General features: G+C 46.3%; 1 protein-coding gene across 1 annotated transcript in view; it reads left to right on the top strand.

Moving 5' to 3' along the window:
• The first annotated feature begins 5,203 nt into the window (after window positions 1-5,203).
• LOC137525962 (uncharacterized) overlaps window positions 5,204-16,275 on the top strand; it is a 53,586-nt gene continuing 42,514 nt past the window's right edge. The window contains exons 1-4 of the mRNA XM_068247172.1: window positions 5,204-5,309; window positions 13,382-13,538; window positions 13,623-13,751; window positions 15,681-15,778. Coding sequence (XP_068103273.1) covers window positions 5,232-5,309; window positions 13,382-13,538; window positions 13,623-13,751; window positions 15,681-15,778 — 462 coding nt within the window. The 5' untranslated portion in view covers window positions 5,204-5,231. The remainder of the gene's footprint in view (window positions 5,310-13,381; window positions 13,539-13,622; window positions 13,752-15,680; window positions 15,779-16,275) is intronic.

Raw genomic sequence — 16,275 nt, 5'->3', positions numbered from 1 at the left:
AAAGTACACAACCAATTCACTATATCATATTTTTTTTTCGCTTCAGTGTCTCTTTAAATGCGGTAAATACATTAACTGTAATTTACCGCATTTGAATGTATACTTTTTTTCCTTTGAAACTTTAAAATTGATTTTCTAAAAAACTATAAGGTCTTTTTTTTTGTAAAAAAAAATTTCCTTCTGTTCCCACTGTTCCTCGTAACATATCTGGCAAATTTGGTGTTTCTAGCATGTAAGGGGGCTTTGGTATTAATAATCGCTATTGTCGGACGTGATCTAGATTTTACAGGCAGTCATGGCGGAAATCAGAATCGAATTCGGAACTCCGCTTCAAATCCGGATCACGATCACTGCATATCCGGATTTGGATACTGCCGTGGTCGGATTTACCCGAATTCGTGATCGGAGGTATCCGAGCACCACTGCACTTGCAATAAATGGTTAAGGAGTCTGGCCAAAGACCCCTAAAATGTTCTGCACACCTTAACATAGCTAATCAGTCATTAACGCTGCATTGTAAGAATCTGCTGCAAATTCCAGCCACACTTTCTCAAGCATTCAGAATACTTCATAAAGGCTTCTCAGAAGCAAAACATAAGCAAATGTGCTAGTCAGAAAAAACATCTGCCACTGCACATGTGCCACGCCTACCATCCGATTGCGCTTCGGTGTATTGGAGCATTCTGCCTACAATCCACAACTGCATATGTGCAGAACACCTGTGTCTATGGGAGCGCAATCAGGGAGTGCGCATGGCCGGAGCCACGCATGCGCCCAGGGCTCAATTGAGACTTTACAGGGCTTATGTGGCACAACTGAGGGGACTGGGAGGACAGCAACAGAGCAGATGGGCGGGGCTGGGAAAATCCCTAGGTAAGTAAAAAGCCTTTTATGTTTTTATGGAAGGTACAAGCTACATACTTATGTCACTAGCTAGTCTCATCCAGATTTTGTAGAAAACCATGTTCAAAAAAGAATCAGATCCTTCATCAGGCCGGCTCACAAGTTAGAAGGCAGTCTTCTCTATGTGACTGATTACTCTGGTCTATGGGGACATCACACCTTCCAAAAACATGTGGCATATGGCAGCCAATGCACAGCTCCTGACCTATTGACCTGCCTCCTTATTACCATCGGGATATCACACCCTCCAACATCATCCTTCATAATGTACCGACTGCTCTTTTCTTGGGCTTGCCAAGTGGGATTGGCTCGGACAAACTGGGGCAACCCTGCTGCCTAAAGGTCATAGAAAGTGGCAACAAAAAATGGCTATTCAAATATTTTTTGGGAACCTAGTAAGGGTTTAATTATGAATAAGTACAGTAGTGCCCTCACCCCTCCACCATTGACTATAACACTTTGGTTGAAGACCTTCTCTTTGAAAAAACAAAATTGAGCCTTAACTACCATAATGAAATCAATGGTATATGTATTGTGTTCCATCACATCCAGTTGTAGAATCCAAGAATGTAACAAACCAGAAATAGCCCCTCAAACAGCATAATTAGGCAGCATGTCTGTCTAAACAACATAAATAACATAAATAATAGTGTTTATCACCAAACAACATAATGCAGCAGCATGTACCTCTACAAAACATAATTACCGGTAGGCAAAATTTCCCCCATCATAAAAAAAAAATATATATATTAGGCAGTGTACCCATCGACCACATGCTCCCCAGAAGCAACATTCTTTTTTTAGGCAGAATTCCCCCACCCTCAAACATAATTAGGAAGCATGTACTCCTCATATAACATAATTAGGAAGCATATACCTCTAAATAGAATAAAAAGTCAGGGTTTGCCCCCAAATATTACAAATAAGTAGATGGTCCCCCAAACAACATAATTAGGCAGCATATATCTCCCAGATGAACTACAGTGACCATGTTAGGTGATATGATGCTGCAAATATCAATCTGCAGCATTCATGGGTGTTGTTTTCTGTGCTGCAAGATTGATGCTGCAATGCCTATTGCCTATTGAAGCATAACTGCTATTATTAGACTTTATTTATAATGTGCTAACATATTACGTAGTGCTGTATATGATAGACATGGAATACATTACAGCATCAAATAATGTTACACAGCGACATGCGTTTTAGCCAGGGCCAGCTCTAGACTTTTTGCCGCCTGAGGCAAACTTGTGAGGATGCCTCAGGAGGATCCCCCTCACCTGGGTCCTTCCTCCGCTCTCCCCCTCCAGCTAATTGCGCAGTGTGTGGGGGAGCAATTACTCACCTCTTCCTTTTGGGTTCCAGCGTGCGTACCACCGCTCGTCATCACTTCCTGCAATGTCGCTCAAGTGGGCAGCATTGCCGGAAGTGACAAACGATGGTACGCACACTGGAACCCGGAAGGAAGAGGTGAGTAATTGCTCCCCAGTCTGCTGCCTGACCACACGCTGCGCAATTAACTGGAGGGGGAGAGTGGACGGGTGAGGACCCAGGTGAGGGAGGGGAGGTCCGACCCCCTTTCCCACCTGGCTGCTACCCCCTCCAGCTTGGCGTCCCCCCCCCCCCCCACACACACACACATACTTTTGCCACCTGAGGAACCTTCCTCATCCCGCCTCATGGGCGGCCCGGGGCTGGTTTTAGCATTCAACAATGGTACACAGTATAGTGATGTAACAATGTAGGCATAAGTATAGCAGATGAGTCACTGTGTCCATATGGTGGGGAAGAAGAGCAAGTGGGAAATACTGCTAAATATTATATCAATGCATATGAAGTCTATGCCTGAACAGGAGCTCTGCTCTGTGCTTTGTTTAGCAGTAGTGATGGGTAAACCATTAGTGTATTTCAGTTTTTAGTTTTGGCAGCTAAAATACGTTTTCCAGGGAAGCCAGTGTTTCAGCTTGATGGTTACATGCAGCCGGGTCACTCTGAGTTCATCTGGGTAATCCGGCGATTGCTCGGTCACCTGATCTGCCTCGTGTTCATTCCTCGTCGAGACCGTGCTGCGAGTACAAAACTTATTTAAAGAGGAACTGTACTACCACTCCAGAGTAGCCAGATGTTCCCCCAGTACAAGTCTGCACCTCTCCCCATAGCCAGATGTCCCAGTATCATACAGCTGTGTCTCAAGAAGCCTCTAGATGGCGTCAGATATGAAACACAGCGATTGCCACATAGGAAGAATCCCCGATCATTGCTCATCTGACATGTTGCTTGCACGCTCCGCTCCACAAGCCAGGGGACACAGGTAGGCTCGAGCAGCGCACTCTGCACACCACGTTGCAGGGGATGGAGGGCACAGACACAGCAGGGAGCCAGCTGGTAAGAGCAGGATCACTAGTGCCAGTAACAAAACCTGCTCCACCATCCGTTCTGCTCCACTGACTCACAAATAAGCCGAGGGGGGTAACTTTTTCAGCACATTTTTCGTGCTGAAAATGTAGGCTTATGTGCGAGTATATAAGGTAGTCAGTGTTTGACCATTGTAAGATCTTTCCTGTTCCTGATTAACATTCTGAAATGCATCACTGGTGGTGACATCTTTAGTCCTGTCAAGTGATCTGTATGGAATGTTTGTTCCGAAGAAAATCCAAAATATGCCTGGTCCTCCAGAGAGCTGGGGGGAGTGGGGGGGGGGGGCTTGGTTCCACATAGTTAATCAGCCTAAGCTAAACATCACTGGGTGAGCGGGGCTACATAACAATATGCAGCAAGATAAAGGAAGAGTTTCTGATGCAGAAACCAGGTAAATTACAAGTGGGACCTTAAAAGTTGCTCTATACTAGTGGCTTCACTGACCCTTCTTGAGCCCACTGCTGGGCCAGAGAATTCCCTGAGCAGAGGTAAGTATAGCAGTTTTGGGAATTTGTTTTGCTTCAAGTACACTTTAAAGTGGACAGGACGGAAGGAAAACAGAGAGAAATGTACCCTGTATGTATTTAGAGAGTTAAGCCTGTCTAATTCCTCCTCATTTGTCTCTAATCACAAATCGAACTTGTAATTTGATCTTACAGCAGCTTGCATTCCCTGCACAACAACAGAGCGGCAATCCATGATCAGCCTTCCAGCCACAATTGGAGCTGGCAGGCTGAATTAAAGAAAAAAAAAAGCTAATTACATTCGTACAGCACTGCGATCTAGCGCAGCGCTGTGCAGGGGACAGCCTAGTCACTTAACTGTCCCCAGGAGTGGCTCACAATCTAATCCTCTAATAGGCTGATGCCTATGAGAGGGTACTGTAGTGTATGGATCACAGCCAGGGCCAATTTAGGGTGGAGGGAGGGAAATAAAAAAGGTTTTTTTATTAAAAACAAAAAAAATCTTTTAAAATAAAAAAATAAAAAATGGCAGCAGCAATCAGAGACCACCAAAAAATGCTCTATTAGTGGCAAGAAAAGGAGGTAAAATTAATTTGGGTGGTAAGTTGTATGACCGAGCAACAAATAGCTAAAGTGGCGAAGTGCTGAATTGTAAAAAAAAAATCACCTGGTCACTAGGGGGTAGAGACCTCTGGTCCTCAAATTGTTAAAAGGTTATTATGCTGTTGCTTGTCTTTTAAAGACGAACTCCAGTGAAAATAATGTAATAAAAAAGTGCTTAATTTTTACAATAATTATGTATAAATGATTTAGTCAGTGTTTGCCCATCGTAAAATCTTTCCTCTCCCTGATTTACATTCTCACATTTATCACATGGTGACATTTTTACTGCTGGCAGGTGATGTCACTGAAAGGAGATGCGGCTTGCTTTTTTTGGCAGTTATTTCCCAGAATGCAACGAGGTTCACAGACAGGAAACTGCCAGGACCATGGTCCTCACAGTTTCCTGTGGGAGGGGTTTCACCACAATATCAGCTATACAGAGCCCCCTGATGATCCGTTTGTGAAAAGGAAAAGATTTCTCATGGGAAAGGGGGTATCAGCTACTGACTGGGATGAAGTTCAATTCTTGGTCGGAGTTTCTCTTTAAAGCAGAGAGGAAGTTCTGAGTTCAGGTCTGCTTTAAAGCTGATATACCACATAGGCTACAAGTAGGTGAGCACAGCCTGTTCAGCCAAAGTCTTGTAAGTGTCTTGGTGATGATGAGCCAGAAACAAATTCATTTTGTCCTTTTTTTTGGAACTAGCGACGTTCAATTCCGATGACATTTTGCTCACTGACTTTCCTTTCTGTTCAAAGCACAATTTCCCCAGTGTCCCAATCGCACTACTAGACAAAGTACAAAAGGTCTGATAGCTGGGCCAAAGATCAAACCAGGGACCTTGTATGCATGTGCGCCTGCCATACCGATCACATACATGCTGCTTACTGAAACCCGATACCAACACAAGGAGGAGGCTGCAGGTAAGACCACTGTCACTGTCATATCTGATGCTTAGATCTGTGAATTATTGGCTCCGCTACACCCACAGCAGCCACGGCAGATGTCATGGGGCCTTAGAGTGGGGAAGGTAGACAGAGCAGGATCATCCACCAGGCAACCTAGGCAGGTGCCTGGGGCCTAATGGGTGGCAAAGGGACCACCTGCCACCTTCTCTAACCTCTCTCCACTTCAGCTTATCAAAATGACCACAAAGGGGTGCAAAATCTACTACTAGGCCACCATTACAGGCGTGTCAAACTGAAATAAAAAAGTGGGCCGGAATTGAACACTGAGATCAAGTCACAGGTCAACCTCAATGTTTAGTGCCCCCCTCCCTCCCCTATACAGTTTCCTGCTGTCTTGTAACCACCCTCCCCCCCATATACAGCTCCCTGGTGTCTAGTGCTTCCCCCCTCCATCCCCAATATGGCTTCCTTGTTGATCAAGGGCTTTATCTCCAATATGGCATTCTTGGTGGTCTAGAGTGGGTCAAACATAATGCAAAGTGAGGACACCACTTGGGGGCCAAATTTGATGGCTCTGAGGGCCATATTTGGCCTGCGGGCCAGAGGCTAGGGTTTGACATGTATGGCTTAATGCATCTCTGAAGGTCGTCCTTGTTGCGTGAACTGAGGCCCTCCACAAACTATGGCACAGCATGTTCACCTGTCTATGTCCAACAGACATAGCACAAATCAGAAACCCAATTCATGTCCGAGGGGCAGGGGAAGCTGCCACTGCTTAAAGAGAACCTGAGGTGTGTTTAAAGAATGTTATCTGCATACAGAGGCTGGATCTGCCTATACAGCCCTGCCTCTGTTGCTATCCCAAACCCCACTAAGGTCCCCCTGCACTCTGCAATCCCTCATAAATCACAACCGTGCTGTGAGGCTGTGTTTACATCTGTAGTGTCAGTCTCAGCTGCTCCCCCACCTCCTGCATAGCTCCAGTCCCTGCCAATCAGCAGGGAGGGAAGGGCTGCAGGCGGGGACTGGAGTTCTGCAGGAGGCGGGGAGAGCAGCAGACTGACACTATAGAGATAAACACAGCCAGCTCTGACAAGCTGTTTGTCAGCAGCGTGGCTGTGATTTATGAGGGATTGCAGAGTTCAGGGGGACCTTGGGGGGGTTTGGGATAGCAACAGAGGCTGGGCTGTATAGGCAGATCCAGCCTCTGTATGCAGATAATATTCTTCAAACCCACCTCGGGTTCTCTTTTAGTCTGGGATCTCCATTTTGATAAGCGCCAAATTGATCCTCAACTATTGCATTATCAATCATTTCCAGGACAAATGAAATGAGAGAGGTATGTGGAGGCTGCCATATTTATTTCCTTTTAAGCAATACCAGTTGCCTGGCAGCCCTGCTGATCCTCTGCCCCCAATTCTTTTAGCCATAAGCCCTGAACAAGCATGCAGCAAATCAGGTGTTTCTGACATTATTGTCAGATCTAACAAGATTAGCTGCATGCTTGTTTCTGGTGTGATTCAGACACGACTGCAGCCAAAAAGATCAGCAGGGCTGCCAGGCAACTGATATTGTTAAAAAATGAAATAAATATGGCAGCCTCCATATTCTTCTCACTTCAGTTGTCCTTTAAAGGGAGTCTGAAGCCATTCAAAACCTCCCCACAAAATCAGATACTCACCTAAGGAGAGGGGAGGCTCTGGGTCCTATACAGCCTTCCTGTTCCACTGGTCCCTGCATTCCAGCGCACGATCCCCCGGTAGCAGTCTATGACCGATGGGACGGAGACTGCTCTTTGCTGCTGTGGGAGGCTTCGGCCCGAGTGCTCCTGAAGACGGGTGCTCTGTTTTGTGTATGCACTTGCACGCATTCCCGCGTGCTCCCGCATGTACAGTATGGAGCCGCCCCTCTCCTGGAACATTCGGACCCCCAAAGATGGAGAAGCCGGGGATTTGAAAGGGAAATCCTGCGCTGGAAAGAGCGGACCATGAGAGGAGCGGGAAGGCTCTATAGGAACCAGAGCCTTCCTTCTCCTTAGGCAAGTACTGTATCTCTTTGTTTGTTTGTTTTCTATTGGCTTCAGACTCTCTTTAACCACTTTCCCTCCCCCGGCATGAGTATCTACGTCCCCGTTTAGTAAAAACAATACTGCTGCGCGCTCCCGCTCGCCCTCCTGCGTGCTCCCGCACTTGTTACCGCCACCGTTCATTAGCCAGGAGATCAATGAATGGGAGCACAGTTCCCATTAATTGATCTAAGTCCCCATCCATGAGGCGGTGCTGCCATTCACAAAGACCGTCCATGCATCACTTCCTCTTAGCGTAGTAATACTACGCATAAGGAAGTGGGCGGCGAGGACATCTTGTGGCCAAAAAGTAAAATTACATCTACATATTTTTTTCAATAATATACATATGTTTAACATTTTAACTTAACCCCTGACCTCCCACACTCCCCAATAGTTACCCCAAAAAATGTTGCCGGGGGCCTACTCTTAGTCGGCCGAAAACGAAACTAACCCATGGCGAGGACCGGAGGACACTCAAGGAGCTGCGAGGGCACAAGACGGCTGCAGGGGGCTGGGAAAGCCACAGGTAAGTGAAAAAAAATTCCCCTGGGTTAAGGTTCACTTTAAGGGGAAAAACCTTGGAGGTGATAGGTTAAAGGGTTACATAATAAATTCAGTTTAACTTACCTGGTGCTTCTTGCAGCCCCCTGGGTCATCCTGTGCCCGTGCCATTCTTCCGCAACCCTCCAGCAAGCAGCGGAGACCCCCTGAAAGCTGGTCGGTCATGGCCAGCCGGAGGCTACTGCGCATGCAAGGCCCAGAGCTGCGCATCACCTCATAGTGTTCCCATTGCCGTGAGCGTTCTGCGCATGCGCCGTAGCGATTTCTTGTAATGCACACACACAGAATGCTGCCATACACGGGGACACAACGAGGAGGCGTGTGACTGGCGGCCAGCTTTCAGCCGGTCAATGCTGCTGCCTGGAGGGTCTTGGATGAACGGCATGGGCACAGGATGAGTGCGGGGGGGGGGGGGGGGGGGGTTAGGATAGTTGCAAGAGGCCCCAGGTAAGGTAAACTGTTTTTTTTTTTCTAGCTCTAAATTTGAAGTGAGAGACATTCGGAGGCTGCCATGGTGTTGCTTGCGAATTTTTGCCAAAGTCATCTTGACATGGAAAATTCTATTTTGTTCATGGAAAACAAATTTTCTTTCTGATGTGAAAAATCGTTATTTTACCATGAAAATTTGTGAAAAGTGTGAAACAATTGAATTAAATGTTATTTTCACGAAAATGAATGAGAAAGGAATATCGTAATTTTCACTCATCACTGGTCACTCGCCTGAGTAGGATCTGCGTCGGAAATTATGTACCAGGATTCCTTCAGATAGTTAAACACCACCCCCCCCTCCCCCCAGGACCCCTGAGACTTCAGACATATGGTGTACATGTGCGTTGTTTGTATTTCCAGTCAGCCCACTGCGCTGGGCCCCCATCTTGCATTGTTCTGTGAGATTCATAAAGTTGAGGATGTGACCTGGCGGACTATTCCCCCGACTCCCTGAGAACCGGTCTGCAGCATACAATGAGGGCCTACAGCTCCCTGCTGGGTATCCATAGCAACCCACCGCACTGTACCTCTCAGGGTATGACCTCTTTATATTGTAGGCGGATTACTGTGAGATGAATAGCTGCACTGCACAATGTACAGAGAACATGCCTCAGCTTAAAGTGACAGTGTACTCGCACACAAAGGACCACTACCGCCAAAATTGTAAAAAAAAAACACATACAAATAAGAAGTCGGTTTCTTCCAGAGTAAAATGAGCCATACATTACTTTTCTCCTATTTTCCAGTCACTTACAGTAAGTAGTAAAAATCTGATGGAACCGACAGGTTTTGGACTAGTTTATCTATTCATGGGGGATTCTCAGGGTTTTGTTCATTTTGAAAAGCACTTAGTGAATGGCAGTTAATTCGTCCAATGGTCAAAAAAGTGTGCAGCGAGCAGGGAAGCTGGCCAGCAGCATTGTTTAAATCCTTTTTAGTGAATATCTTTATAAAGAATAAAAGCCTTGCGGAGAATCCCCCATGAAGAGATGGACTAGCCCAAAGCTTGTTGGTTCTGTTGGATTCCTACTACCTACTGTAAGTGACAGCAACATAGGAGAGAAGTAATTTATGGCTCATTTTACTCTGAAAAAAACATACTACTTGTTTGTTTGTTTACAAGTATTTTAAATTGTACGATTTTCGCGATAGTGGTCCAACTTCACTCCAGGAATAAACTCTTCTTAGATCTGTGCTTTTACTGTCTGTACAGTAAGGGAAACAAGTATTTAATCGCCTGCTGGTTTTGCTAGTTTGACCCCTGACCAAGAAGGGACCAGTCTATAATTGTAATAGTAGTTTTGGGGTGGCCATACATCAGGTGACTTGGTGGCCAATCGACCAACCGATTTGATTATTATAATCGGATCAGATGAAAATTGGTGCTGCCAAGAGCAAGCCCGATCAACGATGCAAACAATTTCAGGCTGAATCATTATTTCTTAGGTTTCAGCCATTAGAGTTTTAAAATAAAATGTGCTATTGTAGATAAAACTCACATATTTTATTTGGCCATTTGTCCCGGTTATTACAACATTTAAATTTTGTCCCTAGTACAATGCATGGCGACAATATTTTATTTGGAAATAAAGGTGTATTTTATAGTACAGCTCCACAGAAGATGATAGCACTATATAAACAGGGTCGGTTGTAGACTTTTTGCTCCCTGAGGCAAACTTGTGAGGATGCAAGCCCCTATCCTCCCCCCCCCCCCCCCCCCCCCACCCCAATTTGGAATGATCGCACAGCATCCAACAATCAGAGGCGTATCTAGAGGGGTGCAGGCATGGCTCATGCCATGGGCGCCACAGCCCCATGGGCACCATGCCTGCCCCTGTGCTGTGCTGCCATGCTTGCCCCATGCCTCCCCATTACTCAGACTTCAGATCAGATTAATTCTGTATTTGGGGCACACTTGGCTTAGTGTTAGAAAAGAGGGCAGAGAGGGAATAAGAAGTGATATTTCCAAACAAGAAACTTCAGCAATATCGGAGCCAAAAAACACAGGCAACCATAACACATGCATGCGAGAAAGGATGCTGTTTTAAAAGGATTAAGGGGGCTCTGAACGGGAGGTGTGGGGGGGGGGGATGTGCAATGTAAGTGTTTGACATAGGCTCTATATTACCAGGAGTGCCCCTGCCAACAATTTACTCTGCTTCATTTAATGTTCTCACATGACATACTGCAGCTCAACACAATAGCACACTGGCTGGCTGTGAGTCTGTGACAAACATACTGCTCACCCTCAGACACTCCATTCCTCCTCAGTCAGGACATCAGTGCCGCCTCCTCCCTTCTGCTGTGCAAGTTAAATGAAGCACTGCTGCTCTCCCCCTCCTTACTCACTGTCAGACTCCTCACTCAGCACAACAAGCTGCTTTTCCCCAATGATGATCTCTTCACCTCCTCTGACTGCATGTTGTTAGTGTAAACACAGTACAAACATGCCGCACCTGATGCAAATGTTTCACCTTGCTTCATGAGAGAAACCGGCCCTGTATATAAAGCCGCAGCAATAATAATAATAGTAAATAATATGGTAGAGTCTCAGTTAAACGGCACCTTTCTGGTTGCTCAAGACTCAATGTTAAAAATAGGCCCAACAAATACAGCACTATACTCCACTCTATACACATACTATGAACTCCATGTTAAACGTTAAAATATAGTAAAGTATATTTACCTTGGGGACCCTTGGAACCCAGTCTTTAACCGCTTCTTGACCGTGTTGGTTGAAATCTATGTCCTGCTGGTGGCTGCGTGGTTCTGACAGGACATAGATTTCAACTTCCCCGCCCGTGCACACCTGCCGCTACCGCCGATTGCGCCACTTTCTCCCCGCCGCAGTTCACTCTTCTTGCCATCTATATAACACTGACACACATTGATGGACAGGGTCAGGAGCCAATGAAAGCAGCTCCTGACCGGTGCACTGACCTTTGCCGCCATAGCGACGGCAGAGAGAGGGGCCTGTGGCAATGGGAGAACTGCGTTACCGGCCAAAGTGGACTGTATGTGCGGCGATTCATCGGTAAGCGCCGTTTTGTGGTACCAGCAGTCTCTGGTCCTTAAAGAGGAACTCCAGTGAAAATAATGTAATAAAAAAAGTGCTTCATTTTTACAATAATTATGTATAAATGATTTAGTCAGTGTTTGCGCATTGTAAAATCTTTCCTTTCCTTGATTTACATTCTGACATTTATCACATGGTGACATTTTCATTGCTGGCAGGTGATGTAGCTGCTGCATGATTTTTTAGCAGTTGGAAACAGCTGTAAACAGCTTTTATCTCCCACAATGCAACAAGGTTCACAGACAGGAAACTGTCAGGAGTACCACGGTCCTCAGAGTTTCTTGTGGGAGGGGTTTCACCACAATATCAGTCATACAGCGCCCCCTGATGGTCTGTTTGTGAAAAGGAATAGATTTCTCATGTGAAAGGGGGTATCAGCTACTGATTGGGATAAAGTTAAATTCTTGGTCGGAGTTTTTCTTTAAGGCCAGAGACTGCTGGAACGCAAGGGGTTAAGCACAGCAGAGCCCACAAACAGCCTAAGAAGTCGGCCATCACCACTGTGTGTACTGCTGGTGAATTTTGCTGGTTGGTTGAGACTTCTGGTTAGCTGAGTTTCGAATAACCTGGACGCTACTGTAATCAGTTATAGTCACTGATGTTCTCCTCAGATCAGTAAGCTCGGCATGACCAGTAAGAAACTTTTGGAAAGTTAGATTAGATTCACACCGGTGTTAAAACCCAACATTCCTTCGCTCCTCTCCCTAGGAAAATGCCAGGAAACACCGGGTAAAATACCTTACTATATACGGTGGCGTTGGTACTCAACAGACAATCAGCTCAGCATCACTTCTGGTGCAACGTCTTACACCAGTACCTTGAGCTCAAGCCCTATAATTGGTGTATGTATAGGTACACTGCTGGACATAGGGTGGTCTGAATGAAGCCGAATACTATTCCCCCTAGGAGTTGCTACGGATGAACTCCGAATAACCCTTACGCGCCCTGCGCACTATCGCAATACTGCTATAGTGGTGCCCAGCTTCGGCGCTCAGCGCTGAGCACTGAAACCGCCTGTATTTGGCCTTGATGATAACACCCCACGAGTTTCAAACAATATAACAATGAGTGGATAATGTGCTCCCAACACGCTCACAACAGGAAATGGCCCAGACTGCACCTTGAAAGGTCATGGATCCATATTCTGGACTTCACTGGGCATCTCCTGGCGCAAAACAGCGCCACGACAATCTCAACAAATGCTATCTGACATGGAAGTCGAACACTCGGTAAAACACCAACAACAACAACAAAATTTGAAAGCACTTTTCTCCAGTAGGATCTAAAGCATCAACATGGCCTAACATAGGGTTCTATTTTTTCAGTTTTTAGACACTAATGCATCTTACAGAGTCTTAATGACCAGAGTCTTGAAATAAAGAGATTATGAAAATTGAAGGAAGTGGATAATAAGGAAAAAGGTTTCAGTTCTCTGTGAATTTTGGCAAAGACTGTCTAAATCATTAAAACACTTGTCCCTAAACACCTAAAACATGAATCTGCTGGAAGATTACATAACATTACATCCGAGCCAGTAGAGTAGGTGGGAGGGAGAGCATACAATGAGAGAGAGAGAGGGCTTAGGGAACTGCAGGACTTCTGTTCCTTCACTTGCTTTGCTGGGATAGAATGTGTTGCATCAGAATGAGAGGGCCGAAGGGAGAAATAAAGTAGGTTTTGTTTGCCAAGCGTTGCACACGGCTAGGATTGAGCTGCAGGCTGTGAAGTCCTGCTATCGGACAAATAAACTTGGGCGGATATAACCTGCTTGGCCGAAAAGCTTCTGTGCCACAGGTGACTGTAGGATGGGCACAGAGTAGGCAAGACACGAACCTATGAGGTCCACCCTGAACCTCAGCAAAGTATCTCAGGAACTTGTCTCGTTCTGCGCAGGTCACAAGGATGGATCTCACCTCAGAATGGATTCGGAGAGACTGGGTTAAAGTGCGAGGTGTGCCAATCATCTATGCTTTCGCTCAAAACTGGGATCACATCGATAACTTCCAGGCAAGAGAAGATGATGTTCTAGTGGCCACCTACCCCAAATCAGGTATCTAGAGGTCTGGGTGACTTGTGGTCAATGGATGATGAAATGGTTTTGGCCTGACTCTGGTCCATGCGTTCTTCCACCCAGGTACAACATGGATGAGTGAGATCGTGGACCTCATCCTGAACGATGGGGATGTTGAGAAGAGCCGGAGACAGGCCATACACATGAAGGTTCCAATGCTGGAGTTCTGCGTCCCGGGAGTGGTGCCTCCAGGTATGTCCAGAAAATGTACTTTGGGCTTTATTACAGTGTTTTTAAAGCAAACTTGCACTAATCTGTTATGTTCTAAAGCAAAATAACATTGTCTTGCTAATACAGCTAATACAACAATACAATAGACCCAAATACAAATTGATTAGCACTCAAAATTATCCCTACTGGAGGATTACTATTTACAGGTGCATACACACCAAACAACTGATGTCTCCCATCAGGGATCAGAACCCCATCTTCTTTGACGTCACCGTTGGGCTGGCCTGTACAGCTGTGTAGCTGACATGCGTACTGTTGCTGTGCGGCAGTGGAGGGATGACGAAGCAATGCATGTGTGGTGGTGGTGGTGGAGCAGCGTGTTTAAAAAAGTTGGCCACTGATCACCCAAGTTGATCCGCTGGGCTTGTCGCTTACCAAGCATTTGTTGCTGGTCGTTGGCCTCTGTACACACATGTGACTATCGGCTGAATCTATCGATATCAGCCGGCTTGGCAAACTGTAGTCGGGCATGTTTACAAGGCTTAAAGGGGCAAAAATAGAAAAAATAAATAAAACAAAACGATACTTAAGGAGAGCTAAGGCTCTGGGTCCTATAGAGCCTTCCCACTCCTCTCCTCGTCCCGTCGTTCCTGCGCTGGCTCCTTCGTTAGCCATGGGTCGGAGACTGCTCGCTTATGCTGCAGGTGGGCTTTCGAAGTCTTTGGGAGCACTTGGGCTCCTAAAGACAGGCCACTTCATACTGCGCACGCGTGACCGCCCTCTCCTGCGCACTCGCATGTGTGCAGTACACAGCTCCCCATCTTTGGGAGCACTTGGGCTAGTGAAGACTTCCGAAACCTCCTGCAGTGGGAGATTTGAACGGATGAGCCTGCGGGGGAATGAGAGGATGAGGAACGGGAAGATTCTATAGGACCCAGAGCCTTCCCTCTCCTTAGGTATCTGGTTTTTTTTTACTTTTGGCTTCAGACTTGCTGTAAAACGTAGCTTTTAAAATAATCATTAAAAAATTGAAGGCTAGCACCAACGGGTAGAAAATATTGCTCCCACTAGCATGGTGTAGGAAGCATGTGACCATTTTTATCAGTTAATAGATTTTTAAGCCTCCGGTTTGCTGGTTGTGATCATGTGTCAAAGCAGGAAGTGATCACAGCAAATCAGAGCCTTGCAAACAGGGCCGGATTTAAGTCAAGGCCACATAGGCCATGGCCTAGGGCACCGCAGGACAAAGGGCGGGTGGGCAGCAGGCTACACTAGAGGAAAGGGTCACCTGGCTACACTGGAGGGAGGATGGTCATCAGGCAATCCATACGGAAGGGAGGGATGGTCATCTGGCTTCTTATACTGGAGGGGGGAGGAGTCATCAGGATACCTATACTGGAGGGGGTCGGCTGCTGATAGGCCTTGGGCGGTAAAGAGTACAAATCCGGCCCTGCTTGCAAATATATCAGCTGATTAAATTGATCACATGCTCCATGAGTGCTCTAGTTATAAATATCACTATCTCCTGAAAACAAGTTGGATTGTACAAACAACCGGTATGTGTGGAATTGTCCTTGTGTGAGGAACTTATAAGCTTAAAGGACACCTGAAGCGAGAGGGATACCATTAAACAATACCAGTTGCCTGGCAGTCCTGCTGATCCTCTGCCTCTAATACTTTTTAGCCATAAACCCTGAACAAGCATGTAGCAGGTCAGGTGTTTCTGACGTTATTGTCAGATTTGAGTGGATTGGATGCATGCTTGTTTCTGGTGTTATTAAGCACATGTATCCGGCATCAGGTGACCCCCGCCGGTGCCGGGGACTGCTAATCAAAACAGAGGAGACACACAATAGGCATAGACATGCAGGGTATTTATTATCGTTCTTGGATGTTGTGTTGTATATACCCTTATGATTCCACACAGAGTAACCTCTTCTCCCCTTGCAGGCTCTCAGATACTCGACTCTCTGCCTTCTCCAAGAATAATCAAGACCCACCTCCCGATATCCCTCCTTCCAAAGTCCTTGCTGGAAAAGAACGTCAAGGTATGGGCAAGGTTGCTGTTTATCAGGTCAGGTGAAAATGCCTGAGTCAAATAGGTGATAGGAGTTAATCAAAGATCCCTATGGCAAACAGATTAATTCTACCAGAGAGGTGGGACAATCCTGCTCTTATCAGGCGTCAACTCCCACCTGCGGGCCAAATCAGGCCCTCAGAGCCATTACATTTGACTCTCAAGTGGTTTCCCCACTTTGCATTACGTTTGGCCCACTGTAGACCACCAGGGAAACTATATTGGAGGTGAAGGCCTAGAACACCAGAGAAGCCATATGGGGGAGGTGGGGGGAAAGCACTAAACACTAGGGAACTGTATAGGGGAGGGTGGGGGCCTCTATACACCAGGGTGTAGGGAGGGAGGAAGGCCACTAGACCCTATACAGTTGTATAGGGGTTGGAGGAGGGCCATTAGACACCAGGGAACTTTATAAGAGAGGAAGGTGGCCAGTAGACATTGAGGTTGTCCCGCAAATATGTCCCAGTG

Source organism: Hyperolius riggenbachi, chromosome 7 (genome assembly GCF_040937935.1).
Source record: "Hyperolius riggenbachi isolate aHypRig1 chromosome 7, aHypRig1.pri, whole genome shotgun sequence".
Classification (NCBI taxonomy): Eukaryota; Metazoa; Chordata; class Amphibia; order Anura; family Hyperoliidae; genus Hyperolius; species Hyperolius riggenbachi.
Note: the sequence above shows the minus strand (reverse complement) of the source record. Positions and strands in the feature narration are given on the sequence as shown.